General features: G+C 40.2%; 1 protein-coding gene across 1 annotated transcript in view; it reads right to left on the bottom strand.

Moving 5' to 3' along the window:
- grin2da (glutamate receptor, ionotropic, N-methyl D-aspartate 2D, a) overlaps positions 1–24,464 on the bottom strand; it is a 408,220-nt gene that overhangs the window by 118,793 nt on the left and 264,963 nt on the right. The window contains exons 8-9 of the mRNA XM_033636162.2: positions 14,538–14,743; positions 3,545–3,713 (exon numbers count right to left, since the gene is read on the bottom strand). Of these exons, the coding sequence (XP_033492053.1) occupies positions 3,545–3,713; positions 14,538–14,743 (375 nt within the window). The remainder of the gene's footprint in view (positions 1–3,544; positions 3,714–14,537; positions 14,744–24,464) is intronic.

The raw sequence follows: 24,464 nt of genomic DNA, 5'->3' as shown, positions 1-24,464 counted from the left end.
GCTATTTTTCTAACTGTAACCTAAACCTAAAATTAACCATCACTTTAACCCTTTATACTAAGAAAAGTGAGCACTGGAACAATGTCTTCACTGTAAGTCTAAAACTGAACCTGGTCCTCACATAGACAGAAATGAAAGACCCCCCCCCCCCCCCCCCCCCACACACACACACACCCCATGCAAACACAAACACACATGCACAAGCATACACACACACTCAGTAATAATTTGCATCCCCTGTCTAACTCCATGTTAAACCAACTTCATTAATCCAGCCACCAGAGGGGGATTGGCATCATAGAAACAGCAGAGTATCTGCCAACACACACACACACACACGCACACACACAGAGTCATGTACAAACAGTCTCTCAGTCTGGGTTGTCCTCGCTCTCTCTCAGTTTTTCCAGCACTAATCTTTCTGACAGCCTCCCTCCATATTTTCTCCCTTCTTCTTCGATTCGGGTCCAATCCTCTCTCGCTGGGTCGCGTTTTAAAGGATTTGAGGCAGGATAAAAAGAATTTTACGGGAGCCCTCGAATCAAACCCCCTTTTTGTAAACACCACAAAAGGGAAAAAAAAATAACTGAATGAGAAAAACAACAACACTACCGTACAGGAAAAATGGAGAATTAAAAACATAGCTACAATATCTCACAGAGACACACAAACACAGAAAAGGGTCACGGTGTGTTTGTGATCTGGGCTGCTAAACTTTAGAATTAACTCCCAGAGGAAATGCAGTCTGCAAGCTGCATCTTCTTCCATTCCCAGCTGAACACACAGTTTTATAAACTTACATTTAATCTCTCACCCATGCTGCTGTCACTGTGATGTTTGTTTGTTTACTGCGGGTTTTGTTATTGCTTATGAATGTTTCATGAGTGGCCATTTTATTTGTATGTTTAGCTTACTGTTTATAGATTTAAAGGAATAGTTTAAAATTTTGGGAATATGCTTTATTTGCTTTTGTTCGGAGATTTGTAGACCTGGACCTAGATAGACTCACACAAAGGTAATCCCTCTCAATTATCACATATGGCCCAATCAAAGTGTGTGGCGGTGCATTTATCTGCAGAGATCCTGCCCCTACCTGCATTACCTTATTTTTTGCTTGACTGCAGCATGCAAGGCAGCCCTATTAATGAAAAAGTCTGTCTATGAGTAAGTGAATGTGAAAAAGTTATACCATGGGTCAGAGTGACTGATGATATGAGTGTTGGTTTTTTACTTATTGGCTGTTGTAATTTTAAACGAATAGGCGCTAACAGAGCCGTGGCTGCTGACAGTCCTGTGTTACTGTCTTCATTTTCTGTAACCAGCAGAGATGGGGGACTCGAGTCGCAAATATGATGACTTGAGACTTGCTTGACTAACATTGATAAAAGACTCGTCTTGACTTTGACTTTGTATTCATGACTTGAGACTTGACTTTGACTTGAGACAGATGACTCGAAAGGGCTTGGCTTTAATTCAGTAGTAAAGGCACGCTAAGCACCGTTGGGCATCACTTCTGTTCACTTTCAACAATGTTATCAAACACAATGGAGCTAGCTCCCGTTGTCCTCCATGACTCTGTCATGAACTAGTGATAGCTGCTAGTTACCCTGGGTTTACACACCTGTTCAACGGATAGTGCACCCACCATGAAAATTCACCTATTATCTACTCACCCTCATGCTGATAGAGGCTCAGGTGAAGTTTTAGAGTCCTCACAACACTTGCAGAGATCCAAGGGGAGAGGGGGTAGCAACACAACTCCACCTAATGGAGGCTTATGGTGCCCCAGATTCAAACGTCCAAAAACACATAATTGAAACCACAAAATATCTCCATACTGCTCGTCTGTAGTGATCCAAGTGTCCTGAAGCCCCGACATAAAAAGTTGTTTGGAAAAACGTCATTTGAACTCTGTTTTTAGCCTCATTGTAGCCTGTTATGCCTAAGTGCAGTAACTACGCAAAGGGTAAAACCGAGAAAAATGGCTTGGTTTTTTAACCAGCCAGCCAAATGGGTAATAGCTATAGGAGTGATATTACACTAATTATACATGTATTCATAGGATCATTTTTATGCCCAAAAACCATGATTGCTGATTCAACCTTTGACCCCAAAAATGTAGTTACTGCACTCTGCCTTTGCATTGCCTTAAATGATTCTAATAGCAATACAAAAGCAAAGTGCAGTAACTACAATGTTGTTGTTTTCTTTCAGTTTTTATATTGTGTTTTCAGTGAAAAAAAACTATTTTGACACTGATTTTGCTATAATTGTATTTAACAACTCTTATGGATAATGTTTAATTAAGTCTGGACAAATTAAGAAACTCTGAAACTTTGTCACAAGATAAAACAGATATCAAGGAATTAATTTTTACTTATAACTTAATTTTGACCAAAAATGTAGTTACTGCACTTAGGCTTTGTAGGGCAGTGTAGCTCTAACTGCCTCTCTGTGCACCGCGTTCACGTGTGTGCGCTTGCGCAAGACAGTGAGACATGGGCACTGCGTTCATGTGTGTGTGCTTGCTTTCGCTGGTCTTGCGCTGGCTGGTTGGTGCAGCCTGGACCCAAATATTTTTGTTGCCATTTGCGGAGCCTGGGCTGCCTACAGAGCTCGGACTTTTTCACAGCATATTCAGGGGACATGTAGCTAGCGGATCATGAGGAGATGTTTGCTGTATGTGACATATGACTTGACTTGTGACTTGCTTGACCTGAGCAATGACTCGACTTGACTTGCTTGACTTTCACCACAACTAACTTGGGACTTGCCCGAGACTTGAAGGTAAAGACTTGAGACTTGCACATGTGCAACTTTCCCCCATGTCTGGTAACCAGTATAGCATAATAGCATGGTGGAAATAGCAAGCTAGCTAGCTAACTAGACAGCCAATTCACAAGTCAACTCTAACAGCTAAATGCTTTACCCATACACTTTTGTCAGTGCTCATTTTCTGTAACTACACATGGCAGTTTTTGATGGAGGAAAGAAAGCATTACTGCATGATGTTGTTTGAGGAACAGCTGTCTCTGTATAATACACAAGCCTTTATATTTATGAGTAAGCTTACTAAATATTACATGTCTCATGGTGTCACAGCTGCTGCCACCGTTATGAGAGGAGATGGAAATAAGACACTGACTAAAACTGAAGTGAATATTACATATTTCAATGTCTGAATCACACACTGTATAAACAAATAGATGACACATCTCCACATGCTCCCAATGTGCAAAAAATGAAAAAAATATCCTGGATACAGCCCCTGTTTTCTTTCCCTGGTGACATCATTTGGAGCCAGAGTCCGCGCAGTAGCGATTTCTGCCAGTATCAAGTTCCTGCCCAAACACCTGTTTGACCATTAGGGAGCAGCGCCACTGATTGACACACACAGCTGTCAGTCATGATTTCAATTCCCCTTTCTTTAACATCAAATTACTTATGTAATAATAACAATAACTGACAATTCCTGCACAAATTGTAAAGGTATTGATAATTAAAGCATTATTTAAATATTAAAATCAACATTTACGATCCTCACCTCTCCAACCATACCGTTCCACTCCCCATCAATGTTTTTTCCATGCCTCCCATTGGTCACCAGGTAAAGGTCATAGGTGAAACCCACAATTTTTGCCAGTCGCTTGAGGACGTCGATGCAAAACCCCTTGCAGCAGTGCTTCATGGGCCCGGTGCCATCCACCACCAAGCTGAGGAGACAACGTGAGAAAAGACAGATAGGGTAGGTGGTGAACATGCTTTTTATGAGATTTCAAGATGTTTTATCGAGGACGTTTTGACCTGGATGAGCAACTTGGCTGTTGTAAAAATTGAAAAAGAAGGAGAGTGTGCTACTAGGGGAGAGAACAGACAAGTATCTAAGAGAGAATGCAAGAGAAGAAGAATGGATGGAATGAATTATTGGCAAGAAACTGTGAGTTGATTGATACTGACAGTCTGGGCTGTTGTGTTTGAAGAGGCAAGCCTCGACAGGTCAGAGAGCTCAGGAGGAAACGTGCTACATTATTTAAACAGAATTAAACTCCATTTTGTGCTCTTGGATGCTTTCTAAAATTAAATAAAAATTTACAAAAGCCCCTGAAAGCCTCTTTCCTGTATGTTTTCATCAACTGAACACTTCAATCAGAAAGCATCCTGAGCAGGTCACATATACAGGCATTCAAGTGCATTCAGATCACTTTCAGTCAAGTGTCTACTGTGCTCTCCATCAGCTGTCCGTACCAAGTGCCCGTCTGATGGGCTCTGAGACATCTATGGCAGCTATGGCAACCCCTTGTCTCTGTTACCTGGCAACACAACTTGCTCAATTGTTTTTTTAATACAAGCCAAAGTAAAAGCCAAGTCAAACTTATGAAGGTGGGACCCTTAACTTAAATGTACTATTTGGATATTTAAAAAGAAACATAACATCTATTACTGTGAAATTTTGACAAAATTTTCATGGATGTTATTTTTTTATGCCAAAGCCATAACTCTCTACTTGTGTCAGTACAAACAAATTCACATTGTTAACAAAATGTTTACTTGCAAAGAGTGATCCCACATGATGCTAGATTGAATGTCTTTATATGCACAACAAATGATTTGCCCGCAGTTCTGGTGCTTTGGCCTTTTTACAGCAGGGGAACTTGCTGTAAGCATTATGACATATTATTTGGCTACTTTATATGCCTGACAAGTTAGCAAACAACAAAAACACGGCAACATTGACATTCATCTGGAGTCAACCCAATCTCCAGAAAAATAAAAATGTTTGCTTTGTACATTTATGCAAACCACAAATATGTTACATTTGCATATTATTTTGTCGCAGATACGTTGAAACTTTCCGTTTCATTATGTTTCAACTCAATATGGTAAATGTATAGTTAGGTTTAGGCACACAAGCCACTTAGTTAAGGTTAGGTAAAAATCATGTTTGAGCTTAAAAAAAAAAAAAATAAAAACAGTTTTGGTGGCTCAATCGCTGGAAACAAAGTGATGTGTTGATAAAAAAACAAACGCTTTTCAAGTTATTATTTCCATTGGAAAATCAGCGATGGATTGCTAAAAAAAAGTCATATTTGGTGGCTAAAATGCAGCTGAAACACTGCTAGTTTTGCTGTTTCTTGGTCTTGAGCAAAGGTCTGATGCTTAGCAGTTCCTCGCCCAGGTGTCACATCTTACAAGCTCATGTACCATGTCATTTTAGAAATTGATATGATATGAAACAAATGTATTCAAGGTTTGCAGAATGCACAACGGCAACATTTTGGACACTACACCAACACCCTCTTGTCTGAGTTGAGTTTCTGTCCTCTCTCCTTTTAGCTCCAGTTTGGTCGTCACCAAATCTTGAGGATATTACCTGGCGAAATGCTCACCAGATGGATGCCAACTTGTCTGTCTATTGTTTGATGCTGGCCAAGTATCATGAAGTGGGTTTATCAGAGGTATTATCCCTAAAAAAAACATTTAGTTAAAAGGAACTGCAAAACTTATAGTAATTTTCTGTGGGTTTGTCACCAAGAGCAGCCCCTATTACAGTAGGCTATAGACCTTATTTCTGAGGGTGTGATTTTCCATGGTTAATGTCAGTGGTTAATCTTGGTGGCTAACCACCAACGGTGCCTCTAAATTAATCAAATACTGCTTTGTTTTTAACAGATATTTACCTAATGTTAAATTGGCATGTTCTATAATGTCCTCCTTGCGGAGCTCTGGTATCTGTTCTGTCAGCATCTGTAACATTACTAACAACCACACTGGCCTCAACAACAGATTGAAACATGTACCCAGGACAAAAAGAGATTGTTCCTGTAATCAGCAGTACTGTATTACATCATGCGGGATTGTCAAAAAAATAAAACACACTGTCCCTTCCTGAATCAATACAGGACTTGATTTGTCCCATATTTTTGTGCACACCCTACTCTAATGCATACACTGTGATGCAATTAGTCTGTTTATGAGTCATAAGAATTAAATGTGCTTGGTTAAAAAGGAAAACAACCAATGCTTTGAGGCGGCTGTTAGACATGACAGAGGTATTATCACATTATACTGTCTGAGGTTTAACAGGTGGTGTGTTTCTTATGTTTTGTTTCACAATCCCTCTAGGAAAGAGGATTAGTGTACCATTAGGTACTGTTACCATTGGAAAATGCTGGTTCTGGTTCAGTGCTGGAAGTCACACATTATTCATGCAAGGCATCATGGGGGTAGGCGTAAGGTGGATACAATGACAAGCAACTGGCAATATTAAAATTAAAAAATGATGCATCTTATTTTTTTCCATTAGTAATGGATTCATAGGATTGTAGCATATCTGCACTAGATGCCTATAAGTTTGGAACCACATTAATTAATTTCTCATTTTTGAACTAGTATTGAAAGACATGTACATTGTCATATTGAAGCTTTAGAGCTCAGTAAGTTCTGTTATACTGTCTGAGATATGTATGAAGTGGTTCTCATCAAAAGTGGTAAATATTTTGAGTGGAAGGCAGTTAAGTTTAAGTGCTCGGTTGTGCCTCTGTAACTCATATGCATGTTCATTTAAAGCACTGAGCAAACAAATCACGACCTTGGTGGTAATGATAGGAAGATGAAAAAGAACACATAAAACATCGAAGTCACTGCACCGCAGCAACATCAGAGGAAATAAACTGTGACAGGTAAAAAGATGGCAAATCAATTACACACTTCATAAAAAACTACATAAAAGTAGAAAAAAAGCACAGAAAATATACAAGTATGAGGAAAAGAAGACAAGTGCAAGAAGAAAAATCTATTAAGGAAAAAAAAAAACTGGGTCAAAGTAGGTTGATTAACAGGAGAGCTAACTTTTCTCTCAGCCAATAAAATTGATGGTGGATGAACTCGTTATCTTCCCATTGGCCAGGTCATGTGCTGGCAGGAAGAAAGCTTATCTGGGATAGACCAGGAGCCCAGAGCGCGCACACACACACACACACACACACACACACACACATACACAATCACTCTCTGTCTCTCTTTCTCCCCCTCACTTACTTTGCCTCAAATGAACCTTATATACACATGAAACAGGCGAAAAACACTTATTCTGAATGATTCTGAATATAAATACACAGTACTGTACGAAACATGATATAAGGAAATACAAGTTCTCCTCAGTTATCAGAAGTCAGTATTGAATCAGTATCATGTAATGCTATATTTTAGTACTTACAATTTTATGAGTACAGCACAAGTCACTTGCCTATTATCAGAGATGGGGGACTCAAGTCACATGACTTGACTCGAGTCGCAAATATGATGACTTAAGACTTGCTTGACTAACGTTGATAAAAGACTCGACTTGACTTTGACTTTGTATTCATGACTTGAGACTTGACTTTGACTTGAGACAGATGACTCGAAAGGACTTGGCTTTAATTCAATAGTAAAGGCACGCGAAGCACCGCTGGGCGTCACTTCTGTTTACGTTCAACAATGTTATCAAATACAACAGAGCTAGCTCACCCCCCCCCCTCGTCCTCCGTGACTCTGTCATGAACGAGCGATAGCTGCTAGTTACCCTGGATTTATACACCTGTTCAACGGATAGTGCACCCAACATGAAAATGCAGCCATTATCTACTCACCCTCATGCTGATGGAGGCTCAGGTGAAGTTTTAGAGTCCTCACAACACTTGCAGAGATCCAAGGGGAGAGGGGGTAGCAACACAACTCCACCTAATGGAGGCTTATGGCGCCCCAGATTCAAACGTCCAAAAACACATAATTGAAACCATAAAATATCTCCATACTGCTCGTCTGTAGTGATCCAAGTGTCCTGAAGCCCCAACATAAAAAGTTGTTTGGAAAAACGTCATTTGAACTCTGTTTTTAGCCTCATTGTAGCCTGTAGCTCTAACTGCCTCTCTGGGCACCGCATTCACGTGTGCGTGTTTGAGCGAGACCGTAAGACATAGGCACCGCGTTCATGTGTGTGTGCTTGCATTCGCTGGTCTTGCGCTGGCTGGTTGGTGCAGCCTGGACCCAAATGTTTTTGTTGCCATTTGCGGAGCCTGGGCTGCCTACAGAGACCGGACTTTTTCACAGCATATTCAGAGGATATGTAGCTAGTGGATCGTGAGGAGATATTTGCTGTATGTGACATATGACTTGACTTGTGACTTGCTTGACCTGAGCAATGACTCGACTTGACTTGCTTGACTTACAGCAGGGACTTGACTTGACTTGCTTGATTCTCACCACAACTAACTTGGGACTTGCTTGAGACTTGAAGGCAAAGACTTGAGACTTGCTTGTGACTTGCACACGTGTGACTTTCCCCCATGACTGCCTCACCACTCTGTATAAAAGGTACAGTCATGGAATGAGGGGACAGGGTTGTCTCACCTCTTAAGCGGGCAGCAGAAGTGTTAAAAGGGACACAACAGGACCATGGACTGGACGGATGTGATGTTTTGAGGATGTGTTATGTGCGCATCCCACCCCGGGAGATTTAAAAAGGAGTCAGCAGCAGTTAGCAACTAACTCAAAGAAGAAGAACAGCAGCCAAAAATGTCCGCCAATGTCCCCCATTGGTAGACAATGAGGTGAGGGAGCTTGTTAACCCCTGAATAGAGGACGATAGAGCAGCAATATAAGAGTGATGGTAAATGGTTGTTACTGTCATGTTTTGACATTGTTTAGAATGAGCTGCTGACGCATACATTATATGCAGCACTGGAGGCCAGCAACCCATCAAAAACCACACACATGGTGCTGCCGCTTTGTTCTGTGTAAAAATGCATTGTTAAGAACAGAAAGGACTTCCTAGCAGCCCTAGCACGCGATCTCTGTGTAAAATGGGATACTATAAACTGCATCACTCTGTAGGTGCAGTGGTTCACAATATTTTTTTAATGCTGAAAATGACGTAGCTGGGATCTTTCTATTTATTCAGATTGATTAAAATACAATTAACCTTACCTTGCTGTGTGGTTTCAAGTTTTCATTATGGTTTTTAATAAACAGCTGTAACAAAATCATGCCTTGCTCTTAACTGCATGCTTTCAGGTGGTACCATATGACTTTTAATGTATCTTTAACTGCTGTGAGGAAACTTAATTTCCTCCCTGGGATAATTAAGTTATTTGGTGATGTTTTAATCTATTGATCCCAGAAGGAAAGTCTGTCTTTAAGCCTATTCCTCCCTGCACACCAGCACCTGGAGATGGTAAAGATTTACTGTCTTGTTCATGGATGCTTGGCCAGACATTTCAATTTCACAAGGGATCAGAGCCTGGACCCTTCTGGTTTCTGGATGGTCTCTATCTAACCACTTTTTGGAACTTCTTTGCTACTTTCCACTAAGGTTTATAGGCTGATAAGGGTTTAGAGAAGAAATCACTAAGAGACGTCAAGGTTAGAAATCTTTTGTTATACACTTAACCGACTCCTGTATAAAACTTTTTCAGTCCATTCTCAGACAGAAAAATGTGACATCTATATTGTCCTGCTGCTGACCTACCACTTTATTTGGAGAGTTAGAAAAAGATATTTCAACCCAATTCACATTTACATTTACTGTAATATTATTTTTGTTTTTCTATCATGCTTGCTTTTGTAATGCTGAATCATTTCAAACCTCTCATCCTCTGTCAAAGAGTCAAATTAAAACAAACAGAAAATGGACTCTACACCACTGTGGTGATGAAGGAAGCGTGCAGGTGACATTTTGATTTAATGACTATAATGGGCAGTTTGGCTGTGATTAAAGGGGACCTATTATGTTCATTTTCAGGTTCATAATCAACAACATGTTTATATGTTTTAATAATAAAAAAAAAAAAAAAGCTTTATTTCCTCACACTGTCTGTGTTAGTACACATGTATTCACCATCTGTCAAAAGACATTTCCAACACAAATATCCTGCCATGTAGTAGTGTACTTGCAGCTAGAAAATGACTGTAATGGCATACAGCGGCACTTTCTACTATAAAGAAAACTCATGAATATGATCAGAAATTGGGTAACACTGGCAACCAAGATCACATATTTCCCTGACATGAGCATGAAGCTACATGTAGCAGTGTACTTGCAGCCAGGGAATGACTGCAATGGAGAAGAGTGGACCTTGCTGCCAAACCCCCCCCACAAAAAGCTTTGTAAACACAACTGTACATTTTCCTGCACAAATCTGATCTGAAATTAGGGAGAAATTAACAACATTAGGGAGTATAGACCCTTTTACTGTTAGTAAACAGTATGACAGTTTTTTTGTTTTTTTTTGTTGGGCAGGACTTAGCTGGAAGCACACAATTCTCCACAGGCATTAGGTAGCGCTAGCTAGCAAGTTCTGTGTGCTTGTTTTAGACAATGGAGGAAGATGATACGAGTGGTGCATTCAGAAAAACTCATTCTGAGTGATGGAGAGCACTCTGGCACAAACCGCACTCTCGGAGTGGCAGAACGCTTTCTGGGCTCTCTGTCCTGGAAGGTAGAGCAGTAGAGCGCAGAGCGGAGTGAATGTGTAAGTAATTTAACCACTCGTTAATTCATGTAGAAATATAACACTCCGTTTCTTCTACCAATAGAGGTCTCATTTTAGTGTCAGACTGAATTTATGAATGCACCATGTCAGGTCACTCACTCCCAGGGCCGCAAGTGTTACTTGAAAAGGTAAACACTGACCAACAGGACCAGGCTGGCTGCCCTGTATGCTCTCACTCAGTGGATGGATGAGGATCTTACAAAGGAAGATGACACTTGAACAGTGTCCTCTAGTTTGTTTTGCTGTCAAAGCTAACGTTAGCTAATGTGCTAAAGAGTTAGCGTTATGCAGAAATCCAATATTCCTCTTAATACCTCCCCAATTTCTGATGAGGTGATAACCCTTAATACACATAATGTTATTTATCCCTACAACAGTAAATACTTTTTCCATAACCTGACAGCAAGTAGCCTATGCACTGCACATGCAAGCATTTTTGATGATCGCCTTCATCCAGTCCTTTCGTCCTTATTGCATTTAACCATAGGTGTCTTTGTTTTTGTTGACTGGCTGTGGTGGCCGGTATGCCATACAATTTAAGTTTTAAGCCATGACTCCTTCTATTCTGTCTCCCAATAACACAACAAGATGACATTTTGAGACTCCTATGTAGCTTACAGCCCTGTGGTGGTGAGTCGTGTTTTGCCTCCAGCTAACAAATTTATGTCATTGTGAGTGGTGGCATCAGTGGTCTGCATGGAGCAGATGACCACCTTAAAGAAGCAACAGACAACATTTTTGCCTATATACAGTACAGGCCAAAAGTTTGGACACACCTTCTCATTCAATGCGTTGTCTTTATTTTCATGACTATTTACATTGTAGATTCTCACTGAAGGCATCAAAACTATGAATGAACACATGTGGAGTTATGTACTTAACAAAAAAAGGTGAAATAACTGAAAACATGTTTTATATTCTAGTTTCTTCAAAATAGCCACCCTTTGCTCTGATTACTGCTTTGCACACTCTTGGCATTCTCTCCATGAGCTTCAAGAGGTAGTCACCTGAAATGGTTTTCCAACAGTCTTGAAGGAGTTCCCAGAGGTGTTTAGCACTTGTTGGCCCCTTTGCCTTCACTCTGCAGTCCAGCTCACCCCAAACCATCTCGATTGGGTTCAGGTCCGGTGACTGTGGAGGCCAGGTCATCTGCCGCAGCGCTCCATCACTCTCCTTCTTGGTCAAATAGCCCTTACACAGCCTGGAGGTGTGTTTGGGGTCATTGTCCTGTTGAAAAATAAATGATCGTCCAACTAAACGCAAACCGGATGGAATGGCATGTCCCTGCAGGATGCTGTGGTAGCCATGCTGGTTCAGTGTGCCTTCAATTTTGAATAAATCCCCAACAGTGTCACCAGCAAAACACCCCCACACCATCACACCTCCTCCTCCATGCTTCACAGTGGGAACCAGGCATGTGGAATCCATCTGTTCACCTTTTCTGCGTCTCACAAAGACACGGCGGTTGGAACCAAAGATCTCAAATTTGGACTCATCAGACCAAAGCACAGATTTCCACTGGTCTAATGTCCATTCCTTGTGTTTCTTGGCCCAAACAAATCTCTTCTGCTTGTTGCCTCTCCTTAGCAGTGGTTTCCTAGCAGCTATTTGACCATGAAGGCCTGATTCGCGCAGTCTCCTCTTAACAGTTGTTCTAGAGATGGGTCTGCTGCTAGAACTCTGTGTGGCATTCATCTGGTCTCTGATCTGAGCTGCTGTTAACTTGCGATTTCTGAGGCTGGTGACTCGGATGAACTTATCCTCAGAAGCAGAGGTGACTCTTGGTCTTCCTTTCCTGGGTCGGTCCTCATGTGTGCCAGTTTCATTGTAGCGCTTGATAGTTTTTGCGACTCCACTTGGGGACACATTTAAAGTTTTTGCAATTTTCCGGACTGACTGACCTTCATTTCTTAAAGTAATGATGGCAACTCGTTTTTCTTTAGTTAGCTGATTGGTTCTTGCCATAATATGAATTTTAACAGTTGTCCAATAGGGCTGTCGGCTGTGTATTAACCTGACTTCTGCACAACACAACTGATGGTCCCAACCCCATTGATAAAGCAAGAAATGCCACTAATTAACCCTGATAAGGCACACCTGTGAAGTGGAAACCATTTCAGGTGACTACCTCTTGAAGCTCATGGAGAGAATGCCAAGAGTGTGCAAAGCAGTAATCAGAGCAAAGGGTGGCTATTTTGAAGAAACTAGAATATAAAACATGTTTTCAGTTATTTCATCTTTTTTTGTTAAGTACATAACTCCACATGTGTTCATTCATAGTTTTGATGCCTTCAGTGAGAATCTACAATGTAAATAGTCATGAAAATAAAGAAAACACATTGAATGAGAAGGTGTGTCCAAACTTTTGGCCTGTACTGTATATCATTATGAAAATAATGTGGGTTGCACAGGATAGTATACACAGTAAAATCAGACTATCAGCGTTTACATAGGTTACTTAATGGCTTTGCAATCTTTGCAATAAGCTTCTGCCATCGGGGAAGAATTTTCGCGGAAAAAATCTGCTTTACAGCAGGAAATGCGTCATGTTTTGCCAAACTGGTCGGTCAGCCAATCAGGGACTGGAGCTGGTCCTTATGAGGAACTGGCCAGGGCATGAGATAGTTGAGTCAGGAGCACAATGGCAGACGGACAAATTTGGAGATAAGTGAAAAACGGCCTCCCAAAAGAAAACAAGCTAATCTGTCTGAGGAGGTGAGGATGCGCAAAAAGGAGAGTGATAAAAGAAGAGGAAAAACAAGAGTAAACCTTAGTCAGGCGTTCAAGAGATGGAGGGAGCTCCGTGACCAAAGAGGCTTCAAAACCGATGTCCAGCTTTCTTTCTGATGGATCAGTAAGTAACACAGATAAATGTTAGCTAGACGAGGGAGGACTGTACTGTACTGGCTGCTAGTTCATTCCTAGCTGGCCAGCATCGCAAACCGCCGCAACCAGGGACCGGGTAGCGAGTGTTGGTCGGCTGACATCCTCGTTGCCATTCTACGGCAGCCCTCGGACAGTGATTACCCCCACCCCCCCACCACCGCCGCAGCTACTGGGCACCCAGCATCTCTGGGAGAAGTGGAGTAAAATTCTCTCCTCCGCTCCCGTTTGTCTGGTGAACGCCTGTCCTCTGTCAATATACTCTGCCTGCAGTTTAATAATATTGATGCCAGTTGTAACATTTGAATCTTTTAGTAGTAAGCCATGTTCTAAGCGGGATAATGTATAGTGAGCCGGTGACTGTTGAAAAATAACTCCGCTGTGCGTCGGGGTTCCATTCCCCTGTCAGGAGTTATTTTTCAACAGTCACCGGCTCACTATACATTATCCCTTATGTGTCTACTGTTGTTCGTACTGATACTGTGCATATTGGTATAATTTACTATGAGTTGTTTGTACTGGTACTGTGCATATTGGTATAATTTACTATGAGTTGTTTGTACTGGTACTGTACATTCTGGTATAATTATTTGCATTACTATTTGTTTTTTCTTCAGATAAATCTGATAATTGTTGCTCGGTCTCTTTGCTCATTTATTTAGTATAGTGTCCACACACCTTCTCATTCTACATATACACAGAGGTATACCGGTGCCTTTACAGCCTATATTTTATTGATTATCTCTGATCCCCACGGTCAATTTGGTCTTTGGTCAACACCGCTGACGCTAGCTGGCGCCAAGCTAAAAAAACACAAATCCTATCTGTTGCCTCTTTAAAAAGATATGTAAGGAGCTGACATTAGCTTGTTGCAAAAGTACAAGAAAAAAACCTTGGAAACAGAGTATAAAGAATGGTCTTAAGTTTAAGGTTTGTGCTCATAGGGATTTCTTTTACAAACATTCACATCCTTATTTGAAACTTCAAGGACCAATCATTCAGAGCTAAACCTTACAAAGTTTGGATGCAATGAAAAGCAAACACATTGCAGCAGTGAGAAATCTTGATTCCCTTATTAAGACTTGATGACTTGTTTAATATCGCATGGCTGTAGTTAATTACCTTGTGTTAACTGGCATTCGACAGGGCACAGAGTCCCGGATGCAGGAACTGGTGCCTGGGTCGGCCGGCTCCACAATGACAAAGGGCCTCTCCTCCAAGGTAACCACTCGGAGGTGCTGGGAGTCATCCAGAGGCTTCAGGAAGGAGCCGTAACGTGACCAGGGATGGTAACGCAGACGCAGGTGGCCGTTCTCCCACCAGCCCACCTGGATGTGAATTAACACACAAACACAGATGCTCAGATCTTCAACTCTGGAGTGACAATAACTTAGACTAAAATGCTAATCACATTTTTTAATACCTGTCACCAGAGCATTTGAGTCATTTCATCCATGAGACATCTGATTAGATTTGTGTTTCAGCCTGGATAATGTCACTGTCATTTAATAAGTTAACCATATTACCTTAATGGCAGCAAATTATCTTTATCTTGATGTTAACACATTTGATTTGCACACAACCCATGGTTCCTGCATAGTCATGGATTTTGAGGGAGATGTAACGCAACCTTGCAGTGTGTCTTTTGTTGTATCGAATAATGAGCAGTTTGTTCATGTTAACTGAGCTGAGTGTTTTTATGCTGCAACGTGATATTTTGGAGCAGAGACTGAGACGAAAGACGAGACAGTTTACAGTGTCACAGTGACCTACATGTGTACACAAATCTGTTCACATCCACTGAGGATGTTACCGGATGGATGTGCAGCCACAACACAGCAAATTTGTCTTTTTTTAGTATGCCATTTTCTAGCTGTAGTGTCATATATTTAGATGTTATTTGCATACAGCCAGTTCTCCTGTGGATCTCCCTGATGGTGCCAGACATGGCTGCTGGGATTTGTGAAAAAAATATGCAAAGCCTCTTTAAACACACAGATAGGCCTACACAGGCTTTGTTGCTTATGAGGACATTGTTTATAGATTCACCTAAATGTTAACATTTGTTGCTATATGCCTATGCCAAATCCTCAGTCTTGATATTATTCTAATCTTGCTAAACCAGGTGCTAAACCCAAAACAAATGTTTAACCTTGAGGGGACAAGCTTTTTGTTAAGAAGTGGGTTCCCACAATTTGACTGTGTGAAGAGATGTGTCTTCACAAACAACATGTATGCATTTGTAAGCACAGTACATACTTGTGGGGACTCTTGTTGACATGTACATCCCCTGGAAGCCAACCCTTTACATGCACTTAACCAATTATTCTATTTAGTCTGAAATATACAGTTAACCTTGTGGGGTTCATAGCGTGGTTGCACCAGCTTTTGTAACTTAATTTAGATACATTTATTACTAAATGTATGCATGAAATTCTGCCTGAAGTCCTTCCCAATTATTATCCAAATCTCCCTTATTTACAGCATTAAATTGAGTTGCACCATTACAACTTAAGCAATGTCTTAACCAGTGAAGACCTGATTGTGTAAATTATTTACGAGAAAATCTGGCACCTTCACATTGAAAGAAATCAACCAAACTGGAAATCCCTGGAGCATTACAAGCTGAATCATCCGAATGTAACCGGGTCAGCAGGCAACTTAAACTTAACAGGCAATATTTTGAAAATAAAGGCGTGAATTTGTTTTATTAATTAATTATTAATTTGTGAATGATTTTGTAATATTAGTTTTGTGGTCTCATTCTAATCAAATGTAATTTAAAATCTTAATGTACATTATTATTAACCAGTATTTGATGAAGGGTCTGGTTATATATGTTGACCATGTGACCTACTACATTTGTTATGCAAATATCATCAATAAAAAGTGTACCAAACATTGCAATTTTTACGCTTAGAAAGACTAACCATAGAAAAACATGACTGGTTATATTTTTCAACACACTTGCTTTCCTTTTATATTACTTTATTTATTCATGTATTTATTGCTTGGAAACTTCAAGAGGTGATTAGGAATAAGGGACATTTTATGATATTATTACTTAAAATGCACACACACACACACACACATATATATATATGTGTATATATATATATATATAGAGAGAGAGAGAGAGAACTATATTTAACTATATATATATGATTATTGTATACTCTGAAATAAAAATGATGAGGAAGAATATAAATGTACAGTGAAGACTGATGTCCCCACACTGCAATGAAAACAAATACTTACACACAGAAGAACAGGTGCAGGCATTACACTACACTTAACCAGCAGAAATGCATACACAAAGAGACATATACAAACAATTCACAAGGACACATAATCCTACACAAAACTAACTGTCACAACAAGGCACACACATACCAATACATGCACTGACACACATTTACATTGTTATCCATAATTATTCAGTCTGACCACGTAAATACATGAACACAAAGACTAGAGATATAAACAAGAGAATGAAATTTGCAGCACCCAGTACTTTTGACCAACCTCACTCACTGTATCTTAAATGCAGTTGATGTCCTATTTTTTACTGTGTTTCTGATCATCTCTCTCACTCTCTCTGCTGCATAGATAATTATTGCCAGATCCAACAATTCATTATGGAAGAAAATGAGAAGTTGCTCTTCTATGATAATTTGTCCTCCAGTTCACCCATCAAGCATGCTTTGCATTGACCGAAGTAAATGCTTTCTGCTGCTCTTTAAACACAACAACAACAAACACACACACACACACACACACACACACACACACACACACACAGCTCAGACAGGGGCTGGATCCCTGGATTGCCAGGCCAGCAGAAGGCAGGGTTAGAGCATGATTTGGTATTTTGTGGTTCTCTGTTACCATGGAGCTCAGACAGACCTTGTGATTTTTATCAAAATGTTATGAGCCTCAATGACAACAGCAATATTAAATGTAAAAGGTAAAAATAAAGTTAAGCTCCTATTCACATATTGCAAACAGCAGAGATTACATTAAATGATTACTGACTGCTTTGGGAAAATGTTGCATTAGGACAAACAAACAAACAAAAAAAGGGGAAAAACTCCAGCACATGCACAGAGAAGTAATTTTGATATTTACTGCAACCCCTTCTGTTGTGATGACATGGAGCTGGGAGCTGGACAAATAATCTCAGGTTCACCGCTTTGAGGACTCAATAGTTTGGGGTGCACTACCTACAGGAATCAATAATTCAATGATTCAAAATCAACATCCCGTTATGTAAGAATTATTACTTTTGCAGCCACTGCTTTTTAAAATGCTCTGTAGGATCAATAATCTGATCTGCTGTCCCCCTCCTTACAATGATGTATTATAAATTATCCCAAACCAGCCAATAGCTGCTTTACAGAATCCACAACTTGGAATGAAATATTTGATTTTTACCATATATTTCTTTGTCTGTTCAGGCAGTGGCTGTGGCGGTTCATTGTAACGCAGCACCTCCTCTGTTCATAACAAACAAATCACTGCTGCTGCTGCTGCAAAGGTAAAACTCATCACTATCTGAGCACCAGAGGACCTTTTCATGCAAAGACCAAACACTCTCAGTGATGAGAATAGCAATTGTGAAAAATGTTCAATCCTAGGAATAGGCTGAATCACTGTCAATGTGGTGTGCTTCTAGAAGGTACCAAATCATGTTACTTACAAGAAAGTGCTGATGTATACAACAATTTAATAAAAAAGTAAGGATCTGGTGTAATTTTCAATCAGTATTAATAAGTCTGGCAGTGGTAAGGCCTTTTCACAGGAAATTAAAAAACTAAATGAAAATGCACAATATTTGTTGACAGTATTTCGCATTCAAACCCTTCACACCAAAGTCAACATGGATATTTGCATCCTGTGCATTCCACCATGAATTTAAGTTTTTCACCATCACACAATGGCTCTTGTTTCTACTATAATAACCCCAAACACAACTCTGCACACTGGAGATAGGCTATTCCAAGAGTGCCATACTCCCTCAAGACTCACATCTCCTATGAGTGGCCCCATGTTATTGTAACAATTGTAATTGCCAAGCTTCATTGCACTGGTTTCCTTCATTTATGGCTAGACTGCATAGAGTCCAAATCTGTTTGTGATACATGGCATTGGATATAGCCTGAGTGTCAGACTGAAGGTTCCGGGAGCTTCAGTCTGACATGGCTTCCATTGAAGGTGATTTACAAGGGGGAGGGAATTTGATTTTTTCCCTAACCAATCAGTAGAGATCAACGACTCACCCAGAATCTGACGTCATTAGTATCCATGCCTCGGGGGTGCCGAAAACAAGCGAGCATTGCCCGTTTAAAATGTCTCCGTCGTCGTGCACGCCCAGCTGCATCGCCATTAAATCCAGTTTAGCAGCTTCCTTAATTTGGTCCTCCATTAACACGAGTAGTGGCGAAATACCTCGAGAGCATCGTTAATGTGGTCTGTAGGATCTGTAGCGGTCGCCATTGTTGCTATCCTCACCAGTTACCCACCGGCGTACAGCTTGACATCAGCGTGGCGCTGATTGGCTAATCGCTAGACCCGCCCCCACCCCCGGCGTTCATTGGTCCATCCAGCGTTTGGACGAGATAAATCGCAAATTCATTGAAGTATGCCAGACCAGAGATGCAAGCCTACTCAGTTGAGTGGGCAGGGTCTCTGGTCTGGAACCAGGCTACATTGGATATACAGTAAGACTCAATGGGGAGTTTTTAATGGTCAGCTCATAATGTGGATTTTGTAAGGAAAGACATTGAGTTCATACGCTTCCATTGCTGGTAATAACAATAATATAAAAAATAACTGACGTAATGCTATCACTTTGACCAGGTATTATAATATACGTCTCAAACAATTATATGTAATTTGGAAATTACAAGTTATGTGTTACCGTGTTACCCCTCTTTTGTCAGCTATTCACCATCACAAGCAAGTTTAGCTGTTATGCTTCCCCAGATGTTCTGCTTGTAATTGTAGTCTTTACAATACTTTGTTTGTCAAAGAGTATGGATGTTGATCTCAAAATAGTATCCTCTTTGACAAACATAGTATCCTCTTTTACAAACATAGTATCCTCTTTTACAATACTTTGTTTGTCAAAGAGGATACTATTTTTGAGATCAACATCCATACTGTTGTGTGCCAATATAAGCAGAGTTAAGACATTGACATCCGATAATCTATTGGTCACATGAGCAAAACTTACTATTTTATTGGTTGGCTTAACAAAAAAAAAAAAAAAAAAAAGACATCCAGCACTGCGGAAAACAAAAGTTTTGAATTCTGTGTGGATAATTCGGTTTAGTGTGAAAAGACCTTTAGAGACCCCACTTTTTGTATTGCAAAGTATATATTTTTACAGGATATCTTGGCCTTTGCCGCTTTGTTTTTGAGTATTTTTCCTCTTTGTGTCTCTTGAAAATCCTTCCATCCATCCATTTTGATCTGCTTATCAGGGGCCAGTCACAGGGCAAAGTAGTCCAGATGTTACTTTCCCCAGCAACGCTTTCCAGCTCCTCCCGGAGGATACCAAGTTGTTCCCTGGCCAGATGAGATATATAATCCCTCCAGCATGTTCTCGGTCTGCCCTGGGGTCTCCTACCAGTTGGACATGCCCGGAACACCCCTAAAACCTCCTACAGACTGTGAGATTTTGGCAGTCTTATGAGTTTAGTGCAAGCTACACTGTGTGACATAGGTCTGATAAACTTGGGCAGGACTTCAAGTTTGATGTATGCAGACTGTACAATGACAATGCCTACTGAATCGCAGACTACGATGCACGTCTCTCAGCGCCAATAGGACAAAACGTCATCAGCGTGTGGCATCTATCTTGTTGGCAAGACAAAAATAAAAACAAACATGAACTGAGTCCCTGTAAAAGGGGCATATATGTGTCTCGAAAAAGTCTGAAGAAGAGAAGGAGAATGCAGACACTATTGTGGCTGGGGAAAAGAGGCCAACTCAGTATGTCTGTTTTGCTATGAGAGCTTGAAGTATATTTATTAGCATCTACTAGCATTAGCATTGTTGTGCTGATCAGTGCATCATTTGATGCTGCATTTCTGCTGGTTGGTTACTAGACGTAGGTCGTAACAACAACCACACTGTGAGATGGACATTCCAAATTTCTGACACTGTCAGAATTTTATCCCGGGCTGTCTTTGATCGCAAGACCGTGACAATTGCCATCCTTGAACCTCTCTCACTGTGAGATGTAGGACTATTGTTTCAGAGCCACAACCAAGGATGTCGCCATGTTTCACATTGGTTATCTTTAATCTGGGACAGGTCGGGACATAGACGGACGAGTAAATCAAAAGCTTTGCCTTGCTCAGCTCCCTCTTCGATGGTCCAGTGCATCACCTGCATCACTGCTGACGCAGAACAAGAACCAGAGATACTTGAACTCCTTCACTTGGGGCAGCAACTCTTATCAAAATGCAATACTAATTTGCTGAAGTAGGCCTTTAAATAAATAATGATAATTTCAGGATGTTGAGAGACTTTACTTGATCTTAAAGGTAGAAAACTTTAGGAGAAAGCCAAACAATCTTTGCTTTGAAGTTAGGCTATATTTCAGGCTTTTTTTTGTTTGTTTGTTTTAATGTTGAAAGTTAAATGAATTGTGATGCACTGTGAAAATGCATTGTGTGACTGATTTACATGCACCACCACCATCATATTATTGTGTATTTGTGTATTTGATTCATTGTACGCATTTTTGGCCTTCTTATCTTGAACCTTCCATAACAAGTATGAAGTTTCATTGATTTTGTGAATTGTGTTCTTGAAATTGTTATTATTGTTGAGGTCTTTGCTGTCTGGACTTTGTCTGCTTCTGTGCCTTTCAGTGGTGTCATTATTTATTTTGCTCAGACTTGCACTGTCCCAGCTTCTGTTCTGTTTCCCAATAATGTGGCCCATCCAGAGGGGAGTCAAGGCTCTTTAAGCATCAACACAACTAATATTTGACCTTGTTGCTTCCCTGAATGCTAAAAAGTTACTGCACTCAACTCCAGTATTGAAATTTCAGGGGGAGAGGGACTGAGCATTGCAGCCCAGTAATCCCTCCAACAGAAAGAATGAAAACAGACGGTTCTCACTTGTGATAATTATTGTAGGACTGGCAGCCATTTTATGGACAGCGAAGCGTTGATGGGCATGCACTCATCCATGCGACTTCTGCCAGCAGTGGATTCATTACTACTTTTAAGTGATTTCTGCCTCTATTTTCGTTCTGCCAGTGTGTTCTGAGTGCAAAACAGACGTAAATTGTAGTAAACAACTGAAGTACAAAATTGGTCCCCCAGAAAAATAGCTCCAACGAGTTGCAGAAATGGAATACTTCTGAAACATGACCAATAATGGTGTCAACCAAAACGGAACAAATAAAGCTTGATTAAAAGTTTGGTTTAATTCAATATAGTCTGATACACACTGACTTCAGAAGGTTTTAACTGTACATGATGATCCAAGCCTCAACCCAGGTCTGGCTTAACTAACAGCTACTATATTTTTAATATTGATCAAATATAAAAACATGACTTCAGTGAGCACTGAACATGGATGTGAGAAGACATATACAGTTTAAGAACTCAAGATTCGTGCACTAGATGTGGTTTGTTACAGTGTAAGGTTTTGTTTTTCAGGGTGAAAATTAGGATTTAAATGCCTGATTGGCTAAGATTTCCCTACTAACCATTCATTCTGGTCCTGTTCAAAATGAAACATTGTCTGGCATAAAATATTAAACACAGTTGTTGGCATGTAACTTGACCCTGAATCTCTCATGATGCTCATCAGGCTGTTCTCATGCACTGCTTGTACATTTTCCTGCAAGAAAAAAAAAATGCACCAAAATTCGTCCATAGCCTACAGAGTTATGAGCTAGTAATTTGTGTATAATTCAGGTATTTCAAAAGGCTGGGAACACATGACCAATGTGCTGATGGGAGTTAAAAACAAAGAAGTCAGCGGTCCTGTATGTCATAGCAGACTACAGTAGTTCAGGCAGGGAGGAACCAAATGCAGGCAGAAAAGATACTTTAATTGTAGAAAACAGGCTTAAAAGCAGATGAGATTAATTTCAGGCAATCATTAAGCAGGTGGGCAGAAACAACTAGCAGGCTAAACCAAAAGCACAAGGAAACCACAAGGGAACATGAGCAGCTGATCTGACAAAGAACAAGAGGAACATTTTGAGTAACAAAATAAAACAGAAAACAGTACACATGATTGAGTAAGAAAATCAAACAAAGAAAAAACATGACCTCAAGAGGAGATCAGGGCAGATCATCTTACTAGAGTCCTTGTTTCTGTCCCAACAGGGGTTTGTGCAGCCAGCTCGCTGCACTGCTGTGTCTGGAACCAGCGAGTTAAGCCAGGTTTCAGTTATTACTATGACACAGCACTTGCAAATGTAGTGATTACCAATGATTTGTAGTTCCAGTTTGTCTGTAATGGGAGCCATGGATCTTGCATTGGTGAGTATTATACTCAGTGGAGGAGGCTTGTGTGGTTGTTTCCTGAGTCTTGCCAGGAGGCCGGACTGACATCCCTGCTTCTGCTTCCTCTCCCTCTGCCATCTACACTGTCTGCCAAACACGATAACAATCCACAGAGATTGCTAGGTCATCTGGTATAGATGCAATGAAAGTCACCTGTGACAGGTAACTTGCACTGGAAATAAGTGTCCAGTAAGTCCTGGTGACTATAAGAGCAATTTGCGCATGTATCCATGAACAAACTGAACAAAACTGACAGTAAAAAGCACCAAAAGGGAAAGCCGTGAGTGACTGCGACTGTGCCCCGCCAAACCATTGTGTGAACATTTTCATAGGATAATCTATGAGCCGTTGCATGAGAATACGTTGCCTAATTTGGAATCTCACCACTTATAACACCGAACTTCCCATTGACAGAATGGCATGTTCTGGCCTTTACAACTCTATTGGTTAGATGCCTCATTTTATTTAAGTGGAAGTACACTCTTCCCCACTTCACACAATGGCTGGCTTAAGGAGATCCTAAATCAAATAAAACATGAAAAGATTAGACTTACAGAACCTGGTAAATCCTTTGACAAGACCTGGAAGCCCTTTATTAAGTACCTGAATGAGGCTACCATCCATCCGTATGACAACTAGATGCTGCACCCCCAGTTAATTGATTTTTTTAACCAATGGGAAATATTTTGAATATGGGTGGGAGGGGTTAATGAACACGGGGAGGTCATGTAGAGGTTAATAGAAATGGTTTGGTTTGTGTTCTTGTTAATGTTTTTATTCCTTGTATGTCATATCAGAGACCAGCTCAAGCTATGTCACTTTATTATCCACAATACCGGAGTAAAATCAATTAAAAGATTTGAGAGGGAAAAAAAGATATATCATGAAAGAGGAACAATGGCAGAGATTTTGATAAGTACCATACTTAATAAATACACTACATACATTATGTGTTGTGTGGGTTCAATTTGATCATATACCAATTTAATAATCCTGTTAATTATATCAAATTTAATAATGTGATGCAATGAGAAGATAAGGTGCTCAATTCAATATATGTCTTAGATAATGTCTGATCTCTGCTAATCATATGTGTGATGATCATTAATCATTGTTATCTTTATCAGACTTTCTCATCAGTCGTTGAGTCTTATTGCCACCTTACCTGGTCTTCATAATATTTTACAAATTGGAGGTTAAAATATAGACATTTTTAATCAAAACTATTGATTAAACCTACAGCCATGCTCAACCAAAGCAACAATCCAACAAGCTGGGTAACCTTACTTAACCTTATAAGTGACAGAAACGTATGAAGAAAGAGGTAGAACATTTGTATGCAAAATACTGGAGAAACAGTACTGCTCAAACATAATTTTTAACTTGAGAATGAAGCAGATTTATTTGTTTTTGTTGAACACAGTAGGAGAAGAGAGAATTCTAGTTGGTTGGGAGCATAGGCCAGGAAGTCAGTTTTAAAGCCTGTTCCATTGTTAAGTACCAGCTGAAT

This window comes from Epinephelus lanceolatus, chromosome 16, assembly GCF_041903045.1.
Source record: "Epinephelus lanceolatus isolate andai-2023 chromosome 16, ASM4190304v1, whole genome shotgun sequence".
Lineage (NCBI taxonomy): Eukaryota > Metazoa > Chordata > Actinopteri > Perciformes > Serranidae > Epinephelus > Epinephelus lanceolatus.
This window is presented reverse-complemented; position numbering and strand designations above follow the sequence as displayed.